Here is a 27,181-nt window from a genome sequence, read left to right as displayed (position 1 = left end):
ATAGAAAACGCCATGTAGTGATGTATTTGGAAACATTCATGCAAAGGGTTGCTCCAATCACAGTATATGGAACATGTTTCTTATTACATATTATTTTCACAGAATTTTGCTATTATTTCAATGCAAAATTTCTTGTCTTGTTCGTATGTACAGTTGCATCATTAAAAGGTGAAAAGTATTTTAAGTTATATAAACACTGGCACAAAAAAATATTCTCTTCTACTTGCTGGTATAATACCGACGGCACAGAATTATAGAAATTGGTACTTTTTACAGTAAGCAATTTATTACCTCAATGTTTATTTCGGATTCTGTTTTCGAAATAATATTAACATTATATATAATGTATTACAATAATTTCCCATGTAACTCCTCTATTGTTAGGTGTGCATTAAACGAAAGCACATGTTATATCCAATGTGACGATGTGGTAGAGTTAAAGTAAACTGCTCTTAAAGTAAATTGTTCCTTGCAGAAGAGTTTACAGAATATCGTATTTTTTTCATATGTTTATAAATTACGTTCCGCTTAAAAACCATCCAATAAAATTTATACAGTATAATGTGGTCTTTCAGGGCTATTATTGAGCCGGTCCGCAACAAAAAACGTGGCCTTTGAGATGGCAGGGATCAAATGTCGTATTGTAGGGAGGGCACGGACCAGTGGTGTTGCTCCAAACTGCCGTTTGATTAAGAGATGTTAAGCTTTTGCAAAGGTTGTTGCCTTTGCCCAACTGCACCCAGTCACCAGTGGCATTACTGTACGAAAACGTTGTATTTTTAGCAGTGTACAGAGAAACTATCTAAGTAACACAATAATGTATTAAATCACAGCCTAAACAAAGAAAGATTCGGAATAGTTTCGGCTTTAGATGGTTTTTACACAACAATAAGTAAATAGTCGTTTTTAGGAACACACAACTCACGGGTTTTCTCATAATTCTGAGTATAAAGAAACTGACCCATATTGTTATTAACACTGTCATGTTAAACATCGTTTTTACATTTCAAAGACCTAATTTCACTTCTTGCATAATCCAACACCATAACAACATTAAAACGTACCTGATGGGCGCCCAATGGGATCCGTACGTGAATAGCATTATTCTGACTCTGTTGTATTTGGTGCAAATTTGCGTTCTCGAGCAGATGTCGCCATTTGGTAAAGTGGTATTGCAAAATTTCCGTGCCGAAGCCCAAGTCAGATTAGCAGAATTCCGGTAGAAATATAGGAAGTTGTTGCTACCTTGTATTACGTTAAATGTGTAAATTATTCTGGATATATAGGCTACTCTACGTTGGCGAAACAGTCTTTCAAGAATCGTTTGAGTTCCTAGCTAAATTCAAACTTTAGAAATTTATTTTATTTATTATTTTTTCATAAACTTGCGTAATTCATAAACTTATTGTTATAACAACATTGTAAAAGTACATTAATTCACACCTGACAGGAAAAAAGCCTTCCATGAAACGGTAACAGTTGTGAAATTCCATCCGGTCGATTGATCAGTTCTTATAAGTTCACCTTCAAACGAGAGAGCCTTGATTTTGTAAACATCCAACTCAAACGTAAATGATGAACTTGCGACTGGTACTGCCTAAAATTTAAAACCCCTGTGTTAATTTCGGCCGGTTGATATCTGTCTCTTAAAATGTATCACAACTGTTTTAGATTAATTATGTCTGGTTTTTAACCACATCGGGATTTGAACCCACGCTATCTTGCTCACAAATCTTGATTTCCTATCAAACGTTAGAAGCTTCTATTAGTTCCATCGTTCTGTCGAATTATGCCAGAGACCTAAATAGCAAAGCCTAAACATTTTCCTACAGTGAGACAAATGTTCCTTACTTAGAAATCTCAAACTTTCAGTTTAGTGCTGAGGCATAAAAAATAACTGCAGTTTAATTTGCATACTGTGTGTTTTATTTTGTAAAGTTTCTAAATTTCCTAGAAAAAAGGATTTGCGTTTCAGTTGACAAAAAAACATAATAAAACCTCGCAAATTGTAAACGGAAATTAACTCAAAATTCATTTTGTCTTCTCAAAATCATGAATTAATAAATATAAGTTTGACCTCAACGTCAACGTGTAGAGGCGGAATGCTGAAACACATTTCGTACACCACTGTTATGTTGAGTTTGGAGGTCGAAGAAAACGTGTCCAGCGTGAAAGCTCCATGGTAAATTCTTGCTGTGAAACATTAAAGATGTTACATCGCGGTCTTATTTTTGCAATGTCACCCACAGAGCTATTGGACCCGATCTGTGACGTATTCAATAAAACGAATTTTAATGCAATGCAATCAGAACTAACAACGTTGGTGGCCCCCGGAAAACCCCGCTGGGCATTTTATCCTTGAGAAACTCTGGGTTACATATAGTAGCCGAATTTGACCAATCACAAAATATGAGTACATTTAGTGCCAAGTTTGCCCACTGTGACTACACACACTATTAAACAACGACTTAATTCCTATAATGCTCCTCATATTTAGTGCAAACGTTTTTGTAAGTTAAACTACGGTTAAATATCATGCATATTTTACCTTGGCTGAAAAGCAAGAAAGAAGAAAGTGCCAGCAATAGCATTGGTGCAATATTTTTCACCTTTCTTCTCTCACCTTAGTCACTATCTTTAAAGTTAGTGAAAGCTATTGGGAATATTGGCAACGTTAAACGATATCAGCTTCAATTACCAAGCTTAAATTTCCTAACATCACAGCATAGTTGATAATACATATCGGTGTTACAACAAAAAGCTACAAATCTGCAACTGTCCACACACTTGTCTATTTTATCACTTCTTTATAACTTAAGCTGATACATAATTTGGTTGGTATATCATTGGACAAACTGCTGGGCAAACTTCTTTACGCAAACAAAGCAGGTGCCTTATGGCCAACCAAAATCCACGCCACCTTCACAGCTTTATGAGGTAAATGTTCTGTAGTGTTTTTACCCTTATTCTTGGTAGCCGCAATACATGTGTATTTTCATGCCGCGTGTCATAATTTGCCTTAGAGACAGCAGAGCCTCAATCTAACACTGGGTTCATTTTCACTGCAATCGCGTCACATGTATAAATTCCTAATCAAAACATCATCCGCAGCCATCAACTACACATTTAATTATTGCAACATGGTCTATTTGAAGTAAGTTACGAAATAATTAGCCTACTTTTCGTTATTATTCATTCTTCTAAGCTGTTAATTGTCAACATAACATATTCCCTGTTGATGATCGTCGCTCAACACAATATAGTATATAAGGCCTACAGTTGGTTATGAAACAAACATGGAAGTTGTTGTTATGGATTTCCTTCATGTCGCTTATAACAATCAACATCCATCCTCTACCAACTGAAGTTTTGACGTTTGTGTTGAATCTCTGTTCTGTTGTTTAGTCCCGAGGCAGGCACCACTTACTAGTCAATGGTTCTAAACCGTTTTGCTACTACGGACCCGATCAAGTTTCGAAACAACTAACAGCTGGCAACCCTTTAAATCTGAGCTAATATGTTATAAATAGAAAACTAACTGTGGCTTCGATGGCGCTAACGCGTTAGTCTCAATAATTGTTGATCCAAAATTTGTCGATCTGTCTCTCTGTCGGTTTCACCAACAAACGGTTAAATCCGAATAAACAGTTTATTATCAGGCTGCGGGAATAAATCCCAAGCGGGCGAATAGCTTGTAGAGTCTCAGCAATATTAGCAGTGTCTTGTCACCGAATAGAAGATCAAAGATAAAACGATGATTTCGAATAGAGTAGAATCGAGCCGAATGCAAAGAGCCCAAAGCAAGGAGCCCAATTAACAGGTGCACATGACTATTTATACTTGGGCTATCGGAAGCTTATTGGTTGGTATAGTCACGTGCCGTTATACATCACTTGGGTTAATATAATACAAGAACAAAGGTTCGGTGTGACATAAGCATAGGAGAAAATTTTATGTGGTAAACAGGATATGGAATGAATCACTTTACTTGAAAACAATCGATGGATAAATCATTTGGGTTACATTATGGGATCATGTTTACACTTGGGTCAGAAGTTGCGAAATATCCAATGCATATGGTAACGGGGCTTGCAAATGCTTGTGCAATGCTGCAAACGAGGCTTTACGTCACTTTGTATGTGATTTGCAATGGGTTGTGCAACATTTATGCAATGCTGCACACAAAACATTACTCAATACAAGTACTGGTTTCTCTGTGTGTTACAGTGCCATCTTTTGAAAACACGGGATTTTGAGCGTTATATAAGATAGCATTAACGGGAATTTGCGTAGCTTATTTGCATCGCCTCAAATAAAGAAGGACATTGCTCATACGGCCAAACACGTTAGACTCTACTTAAAGACAGCACTAATATAGAGGACGTAGAAACAGTTACGCCGAAAACAAACATGTCCTTATACTTTTCATCAATTTATGCAATTAGAATAATGGGCCTGTGCATATTTATACGTAACATGTGAGTACATAATTGCCGATAATTTAAGCTCCGTTTACAGGTCATTAAATTTCATGCAATTAAAAGTTACAGAACACAAACAAAAAATGGGCGTTATACGCGAAACCTTCTACATTTTTACAAAACCACACAGTAATATCATTTAAGGGGTAATTGAAGTACTATGTACATTCAGGGTTTGACTTATTGTCCTGGGGAATGTTCGTTTTAAATGACATTTTGTGTTGAAGAAGAATTTTCGTTCACTTCTGCCCCTCTTGCCTTCTGCTCTTCATCACTGTTGGGTTCCTGCGTAAAATTCCGCCATTCTTTCATTTGTTCGAAGGAAATCGTAGCAATGAATGAGAATCTGGGGAATGGGTTCAATGAACAGGTCGAAAAACTCTTGCTTGTCTGCTATCTCTTCGTATGTAAGCTGTACGAGAGTCAAAATAAAAAGTTTACCAAGTGGAAAGTATTATTAATCGAATATCTGCATGCAATAATCGACAACTTATCCAAACAGCCCCTAAAAACTATATTGCGAGGACAAATATTTCACGAATTAATATTTCTATGAATACCTACGCATTTGCGATATTTTTGTCATATTATTTTTTGTTTCTGTTTTTTTTGTGTGTGTGTGCAATAAACGGTGACCAGGAATCCTAATTGCTAAGACTACGACCAAATCTTATCAATATCCAAAAGGTCGACACGGATTCAAATATTTTAACATATGAAACCATTTTGTGAAAAGCGTGTTTTTCGTCGGAACAACAGTATTGGCTCACATGATTGCACAAAAATACCGGTGATTTTGCTTTCTAGCACTTACATTACATTTTTGAAGCACTCTCCAAGAACAAATGAAATTAATTTGGGTAAGGTTTAAATTTTTTCGTAGCGCACAATATAGATTTTTGATTGCATTTTCGTATCCATATGTTCGACATCCGTTTGTTATGAAAACACATTATCAGGTTAGTAATTGTTGACATGAGAAACAACCTCATGCAATTCGTGGTTTATTGACTCTAGTTCACACCTTATTTCGCATTATGCGAATGATGTCTTCGATTCCGTCGCATTTTTTATCGTTCCGAGTTTCGGTTGACGTTGTCGGTATTTCGTAATCACTCAAGTCGAACTTTGCTGACTCAGGTTCGTCAGAATATTGTTTATCCTCCAGGTATTCTTTGTTATATTCATTGAAAGCTTCCTTGTTTATTTTTCCAGATTTGATGCCTCCTAGTACAACTGTGCGAACTTTCTGAAAATGAAGGCAAGTAATTTATATGAGATATCCTACACTTTTAGTCCATCAATGAGTTAAACGTTAGTTGAAATCATATATTACGCTTGTTAATGAATTTGTTTTATAAATTGCACGTCCTTGCAGTATCGTTCAACCTCGGCTTTGCAGCAATTTTAAGTGTGTTTACAAACGATGCCTCTGTGGACTTTAGCCTATACATATAATAACAATAAAAATACTTTTTTCACGAAATCAACCTATTTCAGCAGCAGTTTTGACACAATATTTTGTAATATTTTTACATTTTAATATAACTATTATGTATAATTATCCCGTGTCAATTCAAGTTTTAGGAAACTAACTTTATTTTTATTGACCATCAGCCAGTTAACGGTAAATGGATATTTCTGTCTCCGCCCATGCCACACGCAGTTTACCTCAAAAAAATTGTTTTTTCTTTGAATATCCCACAGTGCTGGATGTTTCTCAACATCCTCCAAAGTTGGTCGTTTTTCCACATCATAAGATACCATTTTTTTGACCAAGTCGCAGGCTGTAATTCTTTGTTCCGCTGTAATATGTAGAGTATGTGTGCTTTGGGAACCAAGTAAATACTTGAAAGTTGGTGGTTGCTTGGTTCGAATATTTGCCTCGTGCTGGAAAGGTTTATCTCCAAACATATATTTACCAGGAGTGAAAACATAATGAATGTAAACACCCAGTGCAAATATATCGCTGCTAAATTTCTGAAAAAACTTAGAATTTATAAATTACGTTTTCATGAAAAGTTTGAACATACGGGCTCAATGTGTTTGTCGTTGTCGTCGTAACATTCCGGGGCCATGTAAGACGGGGTTCCCGCCACTTTACTAAAATTCCTTGATTGATCGTGACTATGTTTTCGACTTAACCCAAAATCTGTGACCTTGATCCAAACTTTTCCTCCTAAATCCTTTTTAAGGAGGAAATTTCCTGGTTTGATATCACGATGGACTGTAATGTTTTAATTCAGTTACATATGTAACGCAGGTAAAAATGATCATCAGAAAATCAGAAATACAACCTATGCCCATTTTGTGAAGGTACTTTAAACCAGTAATCGACTGTCGAATAATTTCGTGTGCAGTGACATCAAAATACTCCAAGTAATTGACTTCCATTTTTAAACCATTCTCCACATTTATCGGTTTTTCTGTTCCTCCACATTGGTTGGACACCCACTAAATAAAAGTTTTTTTGAGGAACAATGCATACGAAAGTGGAAATTAGTGTGCCCGCTAGTGTAAAAGCTAGCACAGTGCCACTGTCAACAGCTGCACTGATGAGACCGTACAGGTCGAAACATAGCTTGTATAAACTTTGTCTGCAGCTCTCCAACACACACACATTTAAACAAACAAAAAAATACCTTTTCAACATCTCCCTCGCAAAGTTCCATGACGAAATACTCACAATTACCCTGAAAAAAAAAGATGATCATTTACAGCAGACGCTACTAGTAAACTTTTTATTACCTTCTGAAAAGAACCAAAATATCTAACGATGTTTTCATTGTTGCACTTGTCTAGAATGTCCCGTTCCAATTGCGTTTTTTTATATTTTTGTAAATCAATGCATTTGGCAGCACAACATCTGCCGTCCCTGTTTCGAATACATCTGGAAAAACAGTGGTTGACGCAAAGTACACGTTTCAAAAATCCGCTTAAAGGTAAAAGAATTATTTAAATTCTGAATACTGAGAACGACCAAAACACTATTTTCCATTCTGTTTGCGTTGAAATACTGAAAATTATTTTCAATGTCTTTAGGGTAAGTTTAACCCAAAATTTCTGCAACGTTTTCTGAAATATTAGATTAAATTAAAGTTTTATGGCAAGGATATCTGCAGAAATCAAAATGTCTCCCTTCTTTTAAATCACATTTGGGTGCATATTATATTTCACGAAAACATCCGAACAAATATAGGCCTACTTACGAAATTATTGTTGACCCATCTGCTCCTTCACCAATCGTTATTTCACTAACCAAAGTATATTCCACAGCTGTTTTACCTTCTGAGTCTGCATTGTAAACAAATTTTGTTAAAATAAAATGTAATGGATAAAACACACACATACACACCTGCAGCATTAATGTGGATATGTGACTGAAAGACGTAAAATATTATTAGTATTTTAAAAGCTGTACATGAACACTAATTAGAGTAATGTCTGTAGGCCCGTATACTGTACTATTTTTTTGGGGGGGGCGCAAACAAGCATACTGAAAAAATGGTATGTTTTGCGTTCATTTATTTTAACATATTTTGTGAGAAAAAGCCTAACATTTTAAATCAAGGCAAAGTTTTTTGGGGTAAGTGAAAGGAAGTTGTGTAGTTATATTTGTCAATTGACCTTTCAAGCATCTTCACTGAATAACCCCTAACAAAACCATAACAAGAATGCGTTCGTGGCTTATATTTGATTTAAGCTTACACAAACTTGTTGAAATGCATAAACTTACATTAGAAAAAACCGAGTCATTGAAAAATAGACTTTGACCAAAATTCATGGTTCTGTTTTCCGTCACAGAATTGTTTAGGACGTTGCTCTACAAAAAAAATATTTGTGAGGCTTCCTTAAGAATGAATAATATCTACAATTCGTTTTACTGCATAGGAAATAACGATGTTTATAAATGTGGAAGTGATTTTGGTAACTTTAATCAATTTTTTGCAATACTTGTATGGTGTTAATCGTAATTTTCAACCACGTATATGCTTTATTTATCTTTACATAAATTACTATCAAATTCACCATGTTATTGCATTGGAAATATCTCATATCACATCAGCTGGTTTGGCCACTTTAGTTCAGATTTCGTTTATTATTATTGAGTTGTAGGAGGCTAATTAGTCGACAAGTTTCAGTCAGTCGTTCGCCGTATTCGTACTCGAGAAAAAGGCAGTCACGGTGCTGGTTCATTCATTGGGTAACTTATGTACTCAAAAATCGAAACATTTCAAAGTATACCCGATGGAGGTACGAGATGTTGTAGCGACTGCTGCGTTTATTGGTGACCCCGAGTGTAAAGCACGACTGCTTTGATAAAAGCTCTCATGTTACCACAATTTTGAGTTACACCAAGCAAGCAATTTTGAGTTACACCAAGCAAGCACAGTTCGCATTGCGACGAATTTCAGATGTCAAACCAAATACTTCTAAAAGTGGTGGCGGCTTTTGATCAAAATATTGCTCAACGTTTCATTGATTTTCGCTAAAAAGGCAGATTTATTATGATACGCCAGGAAAGACAGCTGCTACTTTGCAGTTTCCAAATTACGGCCAAGGCCACGTCAAGCAAATGACAATTTCTGCTACTTTCCACCAACGATCCACCCCACACATACTGGACTTCTCAGCCTAGCTATCAGATACATGCGTATTTTCCAAAATTGATTTAGTTTGAGGGTACTATCAAATTTCTGTAACTGACGCCGACATTGCTTAAACGGCAAATAACGCCGTTTGGTTTGTTGAAGTTACTAATTAAAATTCCTGAGTAATATGCCTGGCAGCAATAGCAACAAACAGTTTGTTGGAGTTTCTGCGCATGCCGTTTGGTTTACAAAAACTCTGCGCAAACTTTCAACGACTAATGGATTCTGTGTGTCAAGATTTGCCATTTGCAAATGTATACTTGGATGACATTTTATTCGCCAGTTCATGCAGTCATACATGTAACGCATCCTTGGCAAATATTTCAGAGGCTTAACGACCATAGGCTTGATATTAACATTTCGAAGTGTTCTTTTGGTCTAACGGAAATAGACTTTCTCCGACAACGAGCCGATAAAACTGGAGCCAAGCCTTTACGATGAAAAGTTCAGGCCATTCAAGCATTTTTACAAACCACAACCTTAGCGGGCCTACAACAGTTCAATGGGATGATAAACAGATGTGCGGCAAGCAGACTTATGTCACTGACGCGCTTTCCCGATCTTTAGTAGCGGATCTTCAGTACCAAAGGTCCAACCTTTTGCAATGCTGATTGATCCAAAGTCTGCGGCACAACGAGTAAATAAGCAAGAAATGGCAGAGGAGGACTAAAATCTCATTACACAATGCCAGGCGTGCCATAGAATGTAAAAAAACTTAGGAAATTTCTGCCGCCGCTCTATAGTACAACGCCATGTATGAGCTCCGATTGAAGACTACCCTTTTCTTCAAGCACGATCTGCTCGCTTAAACGTTGGCATAGTTAGCGTCTTGCCACAGTACCAAAGATTTACATACATTTTCACTGTTGTGGACCGTGTCACACGGTGGCCAGAAGCCATACCCATGCCAGATACAACAGCTTTGATCAACGCTTGGTTTCCTCGCATTTCTTTCGATTTGACGTCTGATCGATGACGTCAGTTTACTTTCAGCTGTTAACAAACTCCTCGGTATCAAACTGCACCAAACACGACTTTTTATCCCCTGGCGAATGGCCTAGTGGAATGATTCCATTGGCACTTGAAAAGCGCTCGCGCAATGTCAATGGCTAACTTTGACAATTTACCGTTGGTGTTTCTGGGCATAGAAAAAACTCCTAATGAAGATTTACAAAATTTGTCGGCCGAACTGGTTTACGGTGAACCTCTGGCAGTGCCGGGAGACATCACACCCAACATTGCTACAACACCAAATGTTGCAAACTCAAAATTAACATTTGCTTTCGACCGTCAGTGAGAAACCAGATTCCGATATTAGTGTCTCGCCACGGTGCTAAAAGAAGAGCACTTCTGAGAAAGCTGTTGACTGCGAAGTACGTATTCGTACGGAAGGATACTCATCGACCACCATTAACAGAATGTTTGTTTCGGTTTTTGGCAGCCGAGCTACAACAATTTCTGTTGATCAATTTCTGCCCGCAGAAGTCGACCAGACGGAACCTTTGCAGTCACGTGACCAGCGCGCAGGGCAGAAGACGTCCTGCGCTCACTAGATATTAAAGCGTAATTGTCTGCTTATTTTCCGCTACGTTTCTGAAAAGATGGTGGTGTAACGACTACTGCATATTTAGCAAACCGTGGCATGATTCGATTGCCACTTTTACATGTGGCTCGAACAATGCTGCTTGTTTAGGTGCCCTGCCAGCCTGAATTGTTGGCACCTGAATAAACATCGCCACAATGTCACGTTTTTTCTTGTTTGTGAGGCCAAATGGCTTCATATGACGCAAGCATCTATAAACATCCAGAATATGATTTTACCGAGAATTAGATGATTTTTATGGTATTTCGATTTTACCTTTTACTAATTATTTACCATTTTCAATCGCATTCATTGTTCCTCGTACACTTGTTTGTGCTTCAGGTGTTTACGGTTACGTGTGAGCGTGCGGTTTTTCCTTGTTTCCGCTATCACCTACTATGCTCGCTACCACACTGTTGTTCACAGTTTGAGCTTTGAGGAGATAGCGTAAAGAAAAGACTTCCAGTTGCAGGGGTGTTTTGTGTGTAATTTATGGCTTGTATTATTACTACTAAGTAATTTTTGCAGAAACTGACGATTCTTATAGTAACCTACATAAGCGAAATCGATTTCACAACAAAATCTGCTGACGTTAATCCGAGGCTTGCTGCTTCATTACATACACCAACTAAAGTAATTTTCTGTCGCAAATAAATAAACAATGGTAACCGAGGGCTAGTTCCCTCTACAGCTATTAAAGCAAGACCAAATAACCGTTTACATATTGTTACAAAGAAGTCAAGAAATACTTACCCAATCTACTATTGGTTGCGAAGGAGTTGGAGTTTCCAATAATGTATCATTAGAATGTGTTGCAACAGGTAAAAGGGCATCTGCATCTGATTCAGCTGATGGTGATCCTGTATTTTCTTCCATATCTAACTGTTTTTAGGTAGATTAAATTTTGACTCTCTAGGGTCTAGGTTTTTGTTTTTTAATACACCTTTGCATTTGTCACACACATAACTCATAGCATGGTTTTACCTAAATCAGAACACGAACCTTTTTGCCGATATCAAGGATGTTACTTTTGCTTCACACTCATATCATAACAAAAGCTTCCACGGCATTATATTAATATACGTAATGACACTATTTACTTTTGCATAAAATGTCTAGGGTAATTAAAATAGGGCGTAAAATGTGCTGTCACAAGAGTATGGGATGTTTGATTCAAGTTTTGTTGTGTATTTTTTAAACATATTATACGGTACTTACTGGTTCACTTGGATGTCTTGGAGGACTAGCAGTCGCCGATGGATCGTTGTCTGATTCTTCGTTTTCCAGTGGTTGGGCGACCTATTTTCAACAAAAAATTTGTAAAAAGTTCTCTTCGACTTCATGAAATCACAAAAACCATGGTTTTTGCATAATAGGTTATTAGGTTTACAGACTTCGTAGTCCAGGCATTGCAGCCTAGCTGGATCAGTTACTTTTCCTGACAAGTCGGAGCGAGATTTGAAAAATCAAATTCCTGTAGCTCAGTTGGTAGAGCGATGGACCAGATTAGCCCAGGGTCGTGAGTTCAAACTTCACCAGTAGCTTGATTTTGTAAACCCGTTTTGACTTGTCAGAAAAAAAGTGGCTAATTCAGCTAGGCTGCAATGCCCACGACCCTTGCATGTTTAGCATTATTCTGTGTCTGGGGACTAGGTTGCTATTTATTACTACACTAAGTTTACCAGTGCATCGGTGACACATCATACATTTTGTGAGAATCCGGTTCACTAAATGAACACGTATCACTTGCAGCAAATTGTTTGCATTGCATTACCTTAATAATGGGCTTGCATAAACGCAAAATTTGTTCAGTTAAGCTTTACCATGCACACGGAAATACGTAATTCCAATAAAACACAGTGGCAGCTCCGGGATATGGTGGCCTATACATTTTTCCATAAGAAAAAAAAATTCGTTTCGAATTTCGTTTTCCCGAAACAAATTTTGTTTTGAAATAATCAATTTTGTTTCCAAAAGCAAAATTCGAAACAGAGTTCAAAACGAATTTGAAAAAAGGTGGTTATGGTTAAAAACGAAATTCGAAACAAATTTTTTGGAAAAACTTTTTTAAAAAAGTAAATATCGCTTGATGGAAACAAAGAGCTGATATTCAATATAATGACGTCAGTACTCAAAAACGTAGTTTTGTAAACAAATTTTGTTAACAAATCAAAGTCCGTTTTGAAATCCCCAAATTTTGAAGTATCAAAAATGAAACTGTGAAAACAAAATTTGTTTTCGAAACAAAATTCGTTTACAAATGCCTTTAGTACGTTACTCACTATGTTGTAAACAGTGGGAAACAAAATTCGTTTTCGAAACAAAATTCGTTTACAAATGCCTTTGGATCGTTACTATCTATGTTGCCCATAGCGGGAAACAAAATTTGTTTTCGAAACAAAATTCGTTTACAAATGCCTTTGGATCGTTACTATCTATGTTGCCCATAGCGGGAAACAAAATATGTTTTCGAAACAAAATTCGTTTACAAATGCCTTTGGATCGTTACTATCTATGTTGCCCATAGCGGGAAACAAAATATGTTTTCGAAACAAAATTCGTTTACAAATGCCTTTGGATCGTTACTATCTATGATGCCCATAGGGGGAAACAAAATTTGTTTTCGAAACAAAATTCGTTTACAAATGCCTTTGGATCGTTACTATCTATGTTGCCCATAGGGGGAAACAAAATTTGTTTTCGAAACAAAATTCGTTTACAAATGCCTTTGGATCGTTACTATCTATGTTGCCCATAGCGGGAAACAAAATAAGTTTCGAAACAAAATTCGTTTACAAATGCCTTTGGATCGTTACTATCTATGTTGCCCATAGCGGGAAACAAAATGTGTTTTCGAAACAAAATTCGTTTACAAATGCCTTTGGATCGTTACTATCTATGTTGCCCATAGCGGGAAACAAAATTTGTTTTCGAAACAAAATTCGTTTACAAATGCCTTTGGATCGTTACTATCTATGTTGCCCATAGCGGGAAACAAAATGTGTTTTCGAAACAAAATTCGTTTACAAATGCCTTTGGATCGTTACTATCTATATTGCCCATAGGGGGAAACAAAATTTGTTTTCGAAACAAAATTCGTTTACAAATGCCTTTGGATCGTTACTATCTATATTGCCCATAGGGGGAAACAAAATTTGTTTTCGAAACAAAATTCGTTTACAAATGCCTTTGGATCGTTACTATCTATGTTGCCCATAGCGGGAAACAAAATGTGTTTTCGAAACAAAATTCGTTTACAAATGCCTTTGGATCGTTACTATCTATGTTGCCCATAGCGGGAAACAAAATGTGTTTTCGAAACAAAATTCGTTTACAAATGCCGTTGGATCGTTACTATCTATGATGCCCATAGCGGGAAACAAAATTTGTTTTCGAAACAAAATTCGTTTACAAATGCCTTTGGATCGTTACTATCTATGTTGCCCATAGCGGGAAACAAAATGTGTTTTCGAAACAAAATTCGTTTACAAATGCCTTTGGATCGTTACTATCTATGATGCCCATAGCGGGAAACAAAATTTGTTTTCGAAACAAAATTCGTTTACAAATGCCTTTGGATCGTTACTATCTATGTTGCCCATAGCGGGAAACAAAATGTGTTTTCGAAACAAAATTCGTTTACAAATGCCTTTGGATCGTTACTATCTATATTGCCCATAGGGGGAAACAAAATTTGTTTTCGAAACAAAATTCGTTTACAAATGCCTTTGGATCGTTACTATCTATATTGCCCATAGGGGGAAACAAAATTTGTTTTCGAAACAAAATTCGTTTACAAATGCCTTTGGATCGTTACTATCTATGTTGCCCATAGGGGGAAACAAAATTTGTTTTCGAAACAAAATTCGTTTACAAATGCCTTTGGATCGTTACTATCTATGTTGCTCATAGCGGGAAACAAAATTTGTTTTCGAAACAAAATTCGTTTACAAATGCCTTTGGATCGTTACTATCTATGTTGCCCATAGCAGGAAACAAAATCTGTTTTCGAAACAAAATTCGTTCACAAATGACTTTGATCTGTTACTCACTATAGTGACCATAGTGGGAAACCAAATTTGTATTTGTGTTTAAAACTTCACGTCAAATGACTTCAAAATAAAGCAAATGTAGGCGGCCAACCATCAGAATTTGACAGTAGCCATCATGCCTTAGCAGTTTTCACTGATGGTTTTGTACTGGCACCTAGTATTTGTGTGCAAAATTTCAAGTCGCTTGATGCAAAAAATGTTCAAATCACAGGCGGGCAACTCTCAAAATTAGTTAATTCCGCCGAAACTTAGCCACCATAGAATCAAACATGCGTTTTCTTTCACGAATAAAAAACTAAAAGACATAGGCCAATTTGGATTTTATTGTTCGTTTTGTACTGGCATCTAGTATTTGTGTGCAAAATTTCAAGTCGCTTGATACAAAAATGTTCAAATTGCAGGCGGGCAACTGTCAATTTGAGTTAATTTCGCCGAACCTTAGCCACCATAGTGTCAAACATGCGTTTTCAGTCGCGAATAAAAAACTAAAAGATATAGGCCAATTTGGTTTTCACTGCTCGTTTTGTACTGGCATCTAGTATTTGTGTGCAAAATTTTAAGTCGCTTGATACAAAAATGTTCAAATTGCAGGCGGGCAACTGTCAATTTGAGTTAATTTCGCCGAACCTTAGCCACCATATAGTGTCAAACATGCGTTTTCAGTCGCGAATAAAAAACTAAAAGACATAGGCCAATTTGGTTTTCACTGCTCGTTTTGTACTGGCATCTAGTATTTGTGTGCAAAATTTCAAGTCGTTTGATATAAAAATGTTTAAATTGCAAGCGGACAACTGTCAATTTGAGTTAATTTCGCCGAACCTTAGCCACCATAGTTTCAAACATGCGTTTTCGGTCGCGAATAAAATTCTCAAGGACATAGGCCAATTTGGTTTTTATTGTTCGTTTTGTACTGGCATCTAGTATTTGAGTTCAAAATTTGAAGTCGCTTGATGCAAAAAATGTTCAAATCACAGGCGGGCAACTCTCAAAATTAGTTAATTCCGCCGAAATTAGTCATCATAGTGTCAAACATGCGTTTTCGTTCGCGAATAAAAAACTAAAGGACATAGGCCAATTTGGATTTGATTGTCGTTTCGTACTGGCTTCTAGTATTTGTGTGCAAAATTTCAAGTCGCTTGATATAAAAATGTTCAAATTGCAGGCGGGCAACTGTCAATTTGAGTTAATTTCGCCGATACTTGGCCACCATAGTCTCAAACATGCGTTTTCGTTCGCAAATAAAAAACTAAAGGACATGGGCCAATTTGGATTTGATTGTTCGTTTTGTACTGGCTTCTAGTATTTGTGTGCAAAATTTCAAGTAGCTTGACATAAAAATGTTCAAATTGCAGGCGGGCAACTGTCTCTTGTATTTGTTTGTGTTTGTATTTGTGTGTGTTTGCTTCATATTCTGTCACCCAATCCCTCACCGTTTATTGTTGCAGCGTATTCATGTCAAGTAGACATACAATTCTGTAACCAAACATGGAATCCATAAGTATACAAAACCTAATAAAAAATAAATGCAATTACTATGAAATGAATGAATTAATTAGTTTGTCAACAAATGTGCCAACTAATGACATACTTATAATTCATTTTAACATAAGAAGCATACAAAAGAATTTCGATGCATTGTGTGAAATGCTAAGCAATTTACATAGAACCCCTGAGGTGATTGCTCTAACAGAAACACATATACATGACACTAAAGTTTTGGACAACATTACACTCAATGGATATGACTTCTTTTCAAGCGATGCCATTAACAAATGTGGAGGTGTTGGCATATACGTCAAGGAGTCCCTTCAGTACTGCATAAATGATAATCACCACTTCACATCTGCTGACTGTGATAACTTGTGGTTAGACATAATTATGAACAACCAAATATACAACATTGGTGTAATTTACCGTCATCCCTCACCTGACTTTCTTGAATTTCAAGAAACTTTTTCGCAAACTTTAGATGTACTTCAAAAATCATCAAAAACCTACTATATTGTGGGTGACTTTAACATTGATCTGAACCAAAATAAAAAACCAATACAAAATTACCGTAACATGTTACACACCTTTTCAACTGCATTTCTAATTAACAAACCAACCAGACATACCTCACACAGTGCAACACTAATTGATCACATTTACACCACCAACATCATCAATCACCATACATCTGGCATCATAAAACATGACATTAGTGATCACTTTCCTGTACTTCTGGTTGCACACAGCTTAGGACGAACCAAAACCATACATTTTGATCAAGCAACTAGAGATCTACAAAAGTTTAACATAGATAATTTTCTAGAAGAATTAGAAGATGCTCTCACCCCATACTATGAAAGGTGGAACAGTCAATCCACACCCAACAGTGATTTTGAAACCTTTAGCATGGTATTTGAAAGGATCATTAACAGACATGCCCCGATTCGAAAAAAAACAAGAAGGGAAAAAAGAATACAAAACAAACCTTGGATGACAAAAGGTATTTTAACATCACTTAAAAACAAAAAGAAAATATTTTTAAAAATGCTAAAAGCTCCATGCCACACCTTGGAAAATGAATACAAATTATGTCGAAACACACTAAATCACACAATTGCCACAGCAAAGCATAATTATTTTCACCACAAACTCACAGTCAGTGCCAACAATTCCAAATCCACTTGGCAAGTAATTCGTGACCTTGTAAACATAAAACATAAAAAGTGTAACACCACAGGTAAACTGAATATTGAGGGAAATTCAATTACAGACACCAGGCTGATTGCTGAGCACTTCAATAAATTTTTTTCAACTATTGGATCAAAACTGGCATCAAACATTCCATCTGCAACAACATGCCACTCACAGAAAACGATTGGACCAAAAAATTCCTTCTACCTAACCCCATTTACTGATCATGAAATATCACAGTGTATACACTCACTAAAAACAGAAAAAGAATCTCATCACATCCACATACCACCCAAATTCATTAAAATGGCAAATGAAATCATATCGCCTCACATTTGTGCCATCTTCAACAAATGTCTACTGCAGGGAATTTATCCTGATTTATTAAAAATTTCCAGAATTATTCCAATACACAAGTCTGGCTCAACTGACCAATGTACAAATTACAGGCCCATATCTCATCTTCCAACTTTCAGTAAAGTATTTGAAAGACTTTTGCATCGAAGGATTTATGACTACCTAGAAAAAAACGAACTATTGTATGAACACCAATTTGCATTCCGAAAAGGACATTCAACTGATTTGGCACTGCACAAAATTTACAGTGAACTAATGTTAAACAATGAAAACAATCTTGTATCATGCTGCATATCGTTAGACTTATCAAAGGCATTTGACACAGTTGATCACAAAATACTACTCTCCAAACTGGATAAATTATTTGGCATAAGGGGAATCACTTCACAATTATTTCAATCCTACTTGTCAAACAGACACCAATACACAGTTGTTAATGGCATCAATTCATCACTTGCACCCATCACATGTGGAATTCCACAAGGCTCTGCACTAGGACCACTCCTCTTCCTGATGTACATTAATGATCTGCCTCTAGCTAGCACATTTTCCACCACCTTATTTGCTGATGACACATGCCTCATCATGGCAGCTGACAACACAGTATCTTTAAAAACAAAAACAAATAATGCTTTAAAACATGTATCCAATTGGCTTAGCGGTAACAAACTAACACTAAACACTAGCAAGACCTCATACATCCTGATCGGTAAAAACACCACAAACACCCATTTCTCTGTTCAGTTAGATCAGATTCCAATATTACGTAAATCAGAATTCAAATACCTAGGTGTTATTCTCCAAGACAACCTTCACTGGACCAGTCACATTCAACATTTGGAGACTTCCCTGGCACAATTCTGTGGTGTAATGTATAAATTAAGAAAATGGGAAAAAGTACAAACGCTTATGGTTGCCTATTATAGCTGTGTCTACTCGAAGTTACAATATGCAATCACCTGCTGGGGTTTTGGAAATGCAAAGGCCTTTCACCACTTAAATGTTGTACACAATAATATTCTTCGCACTGCAACCTTTAACAAGGCAACATGTCATGTTACACCCATATACAAAACCCTTGAAATTCTAAAACTCCCTGAAATTGTTAAACTAAAAACAGCTCAAATTATGCACAAGCATCACTTTAATCAATAACCTTTGTTTTGCAATAATTTTTTTACTCAGCCATGGCACAAACACTGCCATTTCACTAGACATGCAGATGGCGGTACCTTCTAATACTACAGGTGCGCTAGGTGCGCTAGGTCCGCTAGGTCCGCTAGGTCCGCTAGGTGCGCTAGGTCCGCTAGGTCCGCTAGGTCCGCTAGGTCCGCTAGGTCCCATCTAATACTACAGGTGCGCTAGATACATTCTAATGTTACAGGTCCGCATTATCCAACCTTTAATTACACGAGGGTTTGTTACATTTTCTGGCTGTTTTTTTGGTCCCCTAATTAGTTACTAACGAAGCCAGATTTCTTGTTCGTTTTATCGTACTGCGTCGAACTTTTTTTCGTCAGAAGTAAGCATCGTTATTTTGTTTGTCGTTTTTTAAAGTAACAGATTTTGGTGGCAGTTCAAAAATAAAAGTTTGTTTTGAGAAAAATCTATGATAATCGGCCAAATTTTGTATGCAACCACTGTTGGCTCGATTGGTAGTCATCTGGTTTTGTATGGTATTCGTTTCACAACGAATATTTGTTTCGGTGAATTGAAAACGTCTTATCGTTTCAGTTCATATAATTTTTTTGATGCAAATTCAGGTCAATGCATTTTCCCGAACCCTTCGAATATTTTTAAGAAATGTAGTTGCATCGCCTATGACTTGAAACTCAGATAAGCATACATGTTTAGAATGATACCTCAAACGTGTGATGATAAAGGACACTCGAGGTTAATTAAGGTAGGCTATTAATATTTTCAAAAACAATTATTTTGAGTACCTCGTAGAATTCAAGAAAGTCCCAGCCAGACACCATGTTGCCTGCAAGTCCAGTCAAAACAAAACCGAGATCTGTGCTGGTCAAACGCCCTGATCTCTTAAACCAAACGACTATGAGACCGAAAAGTATGATCTATTTGAGAAAAGAATCGCAAATGTGTGGGGAGATACCAAAGTGGAGGCAGAAACAAAGAGGCAATTGCTGCGATAACGCGACAAAGGAGACTTAGAAGAAGTAGCACAGGTAAAAAGACAAAACGCATGCGAGATAAATAGCGAAAGCGTCAAGAAGACGGGGAGTAATTGCAAAAGAGAAGAAAGGAGTTTTAAAAGATCAAGGTTAAATGTTTCGAATTATGACATGTCGAATTTTCTACAAGAGCAACAATTCCTTTTTCAGTGCTGCAAAATCTGGAAAGCGATTGGAAAACTCTCTCGAAAGAGAAGATACAGTAACTTGTACGCAAGTTGTTGTGCGGAAAACCTTAAGGTGAGTACAAAGGTGACTCACAGTTTCATCTCGTTCTTGAAGTTTGACATTCAGTGTAATTAAATGTTTCGTTACGTCCACAAAAAAGCTAAATCCGGGAGCCAAGCAGGTTCTGATAGTTCTTTCATTGGTTCCTCCTTTACACAAAACAAATGTGCAACCTCCTTTCAAAGAGAGAAAAGTGCCGACCATCGACTTAGCCACCTCACATCTCTGTGATAAATGATATCTGCCAAGCAACAACTGTTGAAACTGGCGGTGTCGCAAAGCTCTTAACGAATGACATTAATTGCTTTTTGTCACTGGTTTTATGAAGTGATCAGATTTAAAATCTTTTGCACAGAGAGCCTGTTGGTGGAAATGCAGTGCAATAATACAGCTGCCCCTTCCTCGCTGACTTTGCTAAAGATCCACTTCGTAGCAGTCATGACAGGTGTACCATCAGTGACAAGTTGGGCGCATACAAGTGCTTCGACTTTCAGTAATAAAGTATTATAGCTGGGACTAATTTTCCAGAAAAAGGCGAAATGAGCGTCATCTTATACAAGCACAGGTAAATTTTGCAACGAATGTCCGCGGGCCAAGTTTTGGACACCCCTGTATTAGAAGGTTGAATACAGCGGACCCATCGGACCCATCGGACCCATTGGACCCATCGGACCCATCGGACCCATCGGACCCATCGGACCCATCGGACCCATCGGACCCATCGGACCCATCGGACCCATCGGACCCATCGGACCCATCGGACCCATCGGACCCATCGGACCCAGCGGACCCATCGGACCCAGCGGACCCAGCGGACCCAAGGACCTGTAGTATTAGAAGTTACCTAGCGGACCTGTAGTATTTGAAGGTACCTAGCGGACCTGTAGTATTAGGTCAAATATAGCGCACCTGCAGTAGAAGGTAGGACCTAGCGGACCTAGCGGACCTAGCGGACCTAGCGGACCTAGCGGACCTAGCGGACCTAGCGGACCTAGCGCACCTAGCGGACCTGTAGTATTAGATGGTACCTAGCGAACCTGTAGTATTAGATGGTACCTAGCGGACCTAGCGGACCTAGCGGACCTAGCGGACCTAGCGGACCTAGCGGACCTAGCGGACCTAGCGGACCTAGCGGACCTAGCGGACCTAGCGCACCTAGCGCACCTAGCGCACCTAGCGGACCTAGCGCACCTAGCGCACCTAGCGCACCTAGCGCACCTGTAGTATTAGAAGGTTGCCTGCAGATGGCTCAAATTATGTTATTCCAACAATGAAGTCTCTATTTGCCCAGAATACGCTGCTGTACCAAGGTCCCAAAATTTGGAATGAATTGCCGCAAAAAATGAAAAACTCTGGAAAGTTTGCTTTAAAAAAACACTACAAACAACATCTTTTGCAACTATACAACTGAAAGTATGTTTAATGTTGACAAACACGTGCAAATGTGCGACCCACGTGCTTTTCTTTCTGCCGCTAGAGCATGCACGCATCTGTCCGTACTCATGCGTAACTGAAGTATTTGTTTGATTGTTTTTTTCTCGTTATTTACCATTTATGTTTTCTACAACGTCTTTACATTTCCTTATTGTAAAATTTCCTTACTTTCATTGTTCACTTTTGCACAATTTTTGTGTTCGACTTTATGTTTATGTTTTCGTTTTCATTATTCATCTTGTGTTGTTGAGTAATTAGACCAAGGGTGACGCTTGGCACCGAAAACCTGAAGGTTCATCCAGCGTCCCCCTGCCCATACTCTCGCATTCCCCATCCTTTTATACTGAAATACTTTGGGCAAAAAATAAACCAATGAAATTTGAGTTAATTTCGCCGAACCTTAGCCACCATAGTGTCAAACATGCGTTTTCGGTCGCGAATAAAAAACTAAAAGACATAGGCCAATTTGGTTTTCAATGTTCGTTTTGTACTGCCATCTAGTATTTGTGTGCAAAATTTGAAGTCGCTTGATGCAAAAAATGTTCAAATCACAGGCGGGCAACTCTCAAAATTAGTTAATTCCGCCGAAACTTAGCCACCATAGTGTCAAACATGCGTTTTCGTTCACGAATAAAAAACTAAAGGACATAGGCCAATTTGGTTTTCACTGCTCGTTTTGTACTGTCATCTAGTATTTGTGTGCAAAATTTCAAGTCGTTTGAGAAAAATGTTTAAATTGCAAGCGGGCAACTGTCAATTTGAGTTAATTTCGCCGAACCTTAGCCACCATAGTTTCAAACATGCGTTTACGGTCGCGAATAAAATTCTCAAGGACATAGGCCAATTTGGTTTTTATTGTTCGTTTTGTACTGGCATCTAGTATTTGAGTTCAAAATTTGAAGTCGCTTGATATAAAAATGTTCAAATCACAGGCAGGCAACTCTCAAAATTACGTAATTCCGCCGAAATTAGCCATCATAGTGTCAAACATGCGTTTTCGTTCGCGAATATAAAACTAAAGAACATAGGCCAATTTGGATTTTATTGTTCGTTTCGTACTGGCTTCTAGTATTTGTGTGCAAAATTTCAAGTCGCTTGAAATAAAAATGGTCAAATTGCAGGCGGGCAACTGTCAATTTGAGTTAATTTCGACGAACCTTAGCCACCATAAGTGTCAAACATGCGTTTTCGGTCGCGAATAAAAAACTAAAAGACATAGGCCAATTTGGATTTGATTGCTCGTTTTGTACTGCCATCTAGTATTTGTGTGCAAAATTTCAAGTCGCTTGATGCAAAAAATGTTCAAATCACAGGCGGGCAACTCTCAAAATTAGTTAATTCCGCCGAAACTTAGCCACCATAGTGTCAAACATGCGTTTTCGTTCACGAATAAAAAACTAAAGGACATAGGCCAATTTGGTTTTCACTGCTCGTTTTGTACTGGCATGTAGTATTTGTGTGCAAAATTTCAAGTCGCTTGATATAAAAAAATGTTCAACTCACAGGCGGGCAACTCTCAAAATTAGTTAATTCCGCCGAAACTTAGCCACCATAGTTTCAAACATGCGTTTTCGTTCACGAATAAAAAACTAAAGGACATAGGCCAATTTGGTTTTCACTGCTCGTTTTGTACTGGCATCTAGTATTTGTGTGCAAAATTTCAAGTCGCTTGATACAAAAAATGTTCAAATCACAGGCGGAAAACACTCAAAATTACGTAATTCCGCCCAACCTTAGCCACCATAGTTTCAAACATGCGTTTTTGTTCGCAAATAAAAAACTAAAAGACATGCGCCAATTTGGTTTTAACTGCTCGTTTTGCACGGGCATCTAGTATTTGTGTGCAAAATTTCAAGTCGCTTGATATAAAAATGTTCAAATTGCAGGCGGGCAACTGTCAATTTGAGTTAATTTCGCCGAACCTTAGCCACCATAGAGTCAAACATGCGTTTACGGTCGCGAATAAAAAACTAAAAAACGAAGGCCAATTTAGTTTTCACTGCACGTTTTGTACTGGCATCTAGTATTTGTATGCAAAATTTCAAGTCGCTTGATATAAAAATGTTCAAATCACAGGCAGGCAACTCTCAAAACTACGTAATTCCGCCGAAATTAGCCATCATTGTGTCAAACATGCGTTTTTGTTCGCGAATAAAAAACTAAAGGACATAGGCCAATTTGGATTTTATTGTTCGTTTTGTACTGGCATCTAGTATTTGTGTGCAAAATTTCAAGTCGCTTGATACAAAAATGTTCAAATTGCAGGCGGGCAACTGTCAATTTGAGTTAATTTCGCCGATCCTTAGCCACCATAGTGTCAAACATGCGTTTTCGGTCGCGAATAAAAAATTAAAAGACATAGGCCAATTTAGTTTTCACTGCTCGTTTTGTACTGGCATCTAGTATTTGTATGCAAAATTTCAAGTCGCTTGTCACAAAAATGTTCAAATCACAGGCAGGCAACTCTCAAAATTACGTAATTCCGCCGAAATTAGCCATCATAGTGTCAAACATGCGTTTTCGTTCGCGAATAAAAAACTAAAGGACATAGGCCAATTTGGATTTTATTGTTCGTTTTGTACTGGCATCTAGTATTTGTGTGCAAAATTTCAAGTCGCTTGATACAAAAATGTTCAAATTGCAGGCGGGCAACTGTCAATTTGAGTTAATTTCGCCGAACCTTAGCCACCATAGTGTCAAACATGCGTTTTCAGTCGCGAATAAAAAACTAAAAGACATAGGCCAATTTGGTTTTCATTGCTCGTTTTGTACTGCCATCTAGTATTTGTGTGCAAAATTTCAAGTCGCTTGATACAAAAATGTTCAAATTGCAGGCGGGCAACTGTCAATTTGAGTTAATTTCGCCGAACCTTAGCCACCATAGTGTCAAACATGCGTTTTCAGTAGCGAATAAAAAACTAAAAGACATAGGCCAATTTGGTTTTCACTGCTCGTTTTGTACTGGCATGTAGTATTTGTGTGCAAAATTTCAAGTCGCTTGATACAAAAAATGTTCAAATCACAGGCGGAAAACACTCAAAATTACGTAATTCTGCCCAACCTTAGCCACCATAGTGTCAAACATGCGTTTTCGGTCGCGAATAAAATTCTAAAGGACATAGGCCAATTTGGTTTACACTGCTCGTTTTGTACTGGCATCTAGTATTTGTGTGCAAAATTTCAAGTCGCTTGATACAAAAATGTTCAAATTGCAGGCGGGCAACTGTTAATTTGAGTTAATTTCGCCGAACCTTAGCCACCATAGTGTCAAACATGCGTTTTCGGTCGCGAATAAAAAACTAAAAGACATAGGCCAATTTGGTTTTCAATGCTCGTTTTGTACTGCCATCTAGTGTTTGTGTACAAAATTTCAAGTCGCTTGATACAAAAAATGTTCAAATCACAGGCGGGCAATTCTCAAAATTAGTTAATTCCGCCGAAACTTAGCCACCATAGTGTCAAACATGCGTTTTCGTTCACGAATAAAAAACTAAAGGACATAGGCCAATTTGGTTTTCACTGCTCGTTTTGTACTGGCATGTAGTATTTGTGTGCAAAATTTCAAGTCGCTTGATGTAAAAAAATGTTCAACTCACAGGCGGGCAACTCTCAAAATTAGTTAATTTCGCCGAAACTTAGCCACCATAGATTCAAACATGCGTTTTCTTTCACGAATAAAAAACTAAAGGACATAGGCCAATTTGGATTTGATTGTTCGTTTTGTACTGGCTTCTAGTATTTGTGTACAAAATTTCAAGTCGCTTGACATAAAAATGTTCAAATTGCAGGCGGGCAACTCTCAATTTGAGTTAATTTCGCCGATCCTCAGCCACCATAATTTCAAACATGCGTTTTCGGTCGCGAATAAAATTCTAAAAGACATAGGCCAATTTGGTTTACACTGCTCGTTTTGTACTGGCATCTAGTATTTGTGTGCAAAATTTGAAGTCGCTTGATACAAAAATGTTCAAATTGCAAGCGGGCAACTGTTAATTTGAGTTAATTTCGCCGAACCTTAGCCACCATAGTGTCAAACATGCGTTTTCGGTCGCGAACAAAAAAATAAAAAACATAGGCCAATTTGGTTTTCAATGCTCGTTTTGTACTGGCATCTAGTATTTGTGTGCAAAATTTCAAGTCGCTTGATGCAAAAAATGTTCAAATCACAGGCGGGCAACTCTCAAAATTAGTTAATTCCGCCGAAATTAGCCATCACAGTGTCAAACATGCGTTTTCGTTCGCCAATAAAAAACTAAAGGACATAGGCCAATTTGGATTTTATTGATCGTTTTGTACTGGCATCTAGTATTTGTGTGCAAAATTTCAAGTCGCTTGATACAAAAATGTTCAAATTGCAGGCGGGCAACTGTCAATTTGAGTTAATTTCGCCGAACCTTAGCCACCATAGTGTCAAACATGCGTTTTCGTTCGCCAATAAAAAACTAAAGGACATAGGCCAATTTGGATTTTATTGATCGTTTTGTACTGGCATCTAGTATTTGTGTGCAAAATTTCAAGTCGCTTGATGTAAAAAAATGTTCAAATTGCAGGCGGGCAACTGTCAATTTGAGTTAATTTCGCCGAACCTTAGCCACCATAGTGTCAAACATGCGTTTTCGTTCGCAAATAAAAAACTAAAAGACATAGGCCAATTTAGTTTTCACTGCTCGTTTTGTACTGGCATGTAGTATTTGTGTGCAAAATTTCAAGTCGCTTGATATAAAAATGTTCAAATCACAGGCAGGCAACTCTTAAAATTACGTAATTCCGCCGAAATTAGCCATCGTAGTGTCAAACATGCGTTTTCGGTCGCGAATAAAAAACTAAAGGACATAGGCCAATTTGGATTTGATTGTTCGTTTTGTACTGGCTTCTAGTATTTGTGTGCAAAATTTGAAGTCGCTTGACATAAAAATGTTCAAATTGCAGGTGAGCAACTGTCAATTTGAGTTAATTTCGACGAACCTTAGCCACCATAGTGTCAAACATGCGTTTTCGGTCGCGAATAAAAAACTAAAAGATATAGGCCAATTTGGTTTTCACTGCTCGTTTTGTACTGGCATCTAGTATTTGTAGGCAAAATTTCAAGTCGCTTGATATAAAAATGTTCAAATCACAGGCAGGCAACTCTCAAAATTACGTAATTCCGCCGAAATTAGTCATCATAGTGTCAAACATGCGTTTTCGTTCGCGAATAAAAAACTAAAGGACATAGGCCAATTTGGATTTTATTGTTCGTTTTGTACTGGCATCTAGTATTTGTGTGCAAAATTTCAAGTCGCTTGATACAAAAATGTTCAAATTGCAGGCGGGCAACTGTCAATTTGAGTTAATTTCGCCGAACCTTAGCCACCATAAGTGACAAACATGCGTTTTCGCTCGCGAATAAAAAACTAAAAGACATAGGCCAATTTAGTTTTCACTGCTCGTTTTGTACTGGCATTTAGTATTTGTATGCAAAATTTCAAGTCGCTTGATATAGAAATGTTCAAATCACAGGCAGGCAACTCTCAAAATTACG

At 37.5% G+C, this 27,181-nt stretch overlaps 1 protein-coding gene across 1 annotated transcript; it reads right to left on the bottom strand.

Moving 5' to 3' along the window:
* Nucleotides 1-3,653: 3,653 nt before the first annotated feature.
* On the bottom strand, nt 3,654-18,914 carry LOC145913111 (serine/threonine-protein kinase/endoribonuclease IRE1-like). The gene is made up of 15 exons (XM_083000646.1): nt 18,766-18,914; nt 18,593-18,666; nt 16,198-16,276; nt 11,934-12,014; nt 11,469-11,597; nt 8,218-8,304; nt 7,837-7,861; nt 7,691-7,775; nt 7,230-7,371; nt 7,124-7,174; nt 6,779-6,935; nt 6,515-6,708; nt 6,153-6,461; nt 5,506-5,730; nt 3,654-4,893 (listed from the first exon to the last, which is right to left on the bottom strand). The coding sequence occupies exons 5-15, from the start codon at nt 11,589-11,591 to the stop codon at nt 4,753-4,755; spliced, it is 1,539 nt and encodes a 512-aa protein (XP_082856772.1). The 5' UTR covers nt 11,592-11,597; nt 11,934-12,014; nt 16,198-16,276; nt 18,593-18,666; nt 18,766-18,914; the 3' UTR covers nt 3,654-4,752.
* Nucleotides 18,915-27,181: the final 8,267 nt, after the last annotated feature.

The sequence above is a fragment of the Ascidia mentula genome, chromosome 9 (assembly GCF_947561715.1).
Source record: "Ascidia mentula chromosome 9, kaAscMent1.1, whole genome shotgun sequence".
Lineage (NCBI taxonomy): Eukaryota > Metazoa > Chordata > Ascidiacea > Phlebobranchia > Ascidiidae > Ascidia > Ascidia mentula.
The sequence above is the reverse complement of the archived record's forward strand: the minus strand, read 5'-3'. Positions and strand labels throughout refer to the sequence as shown.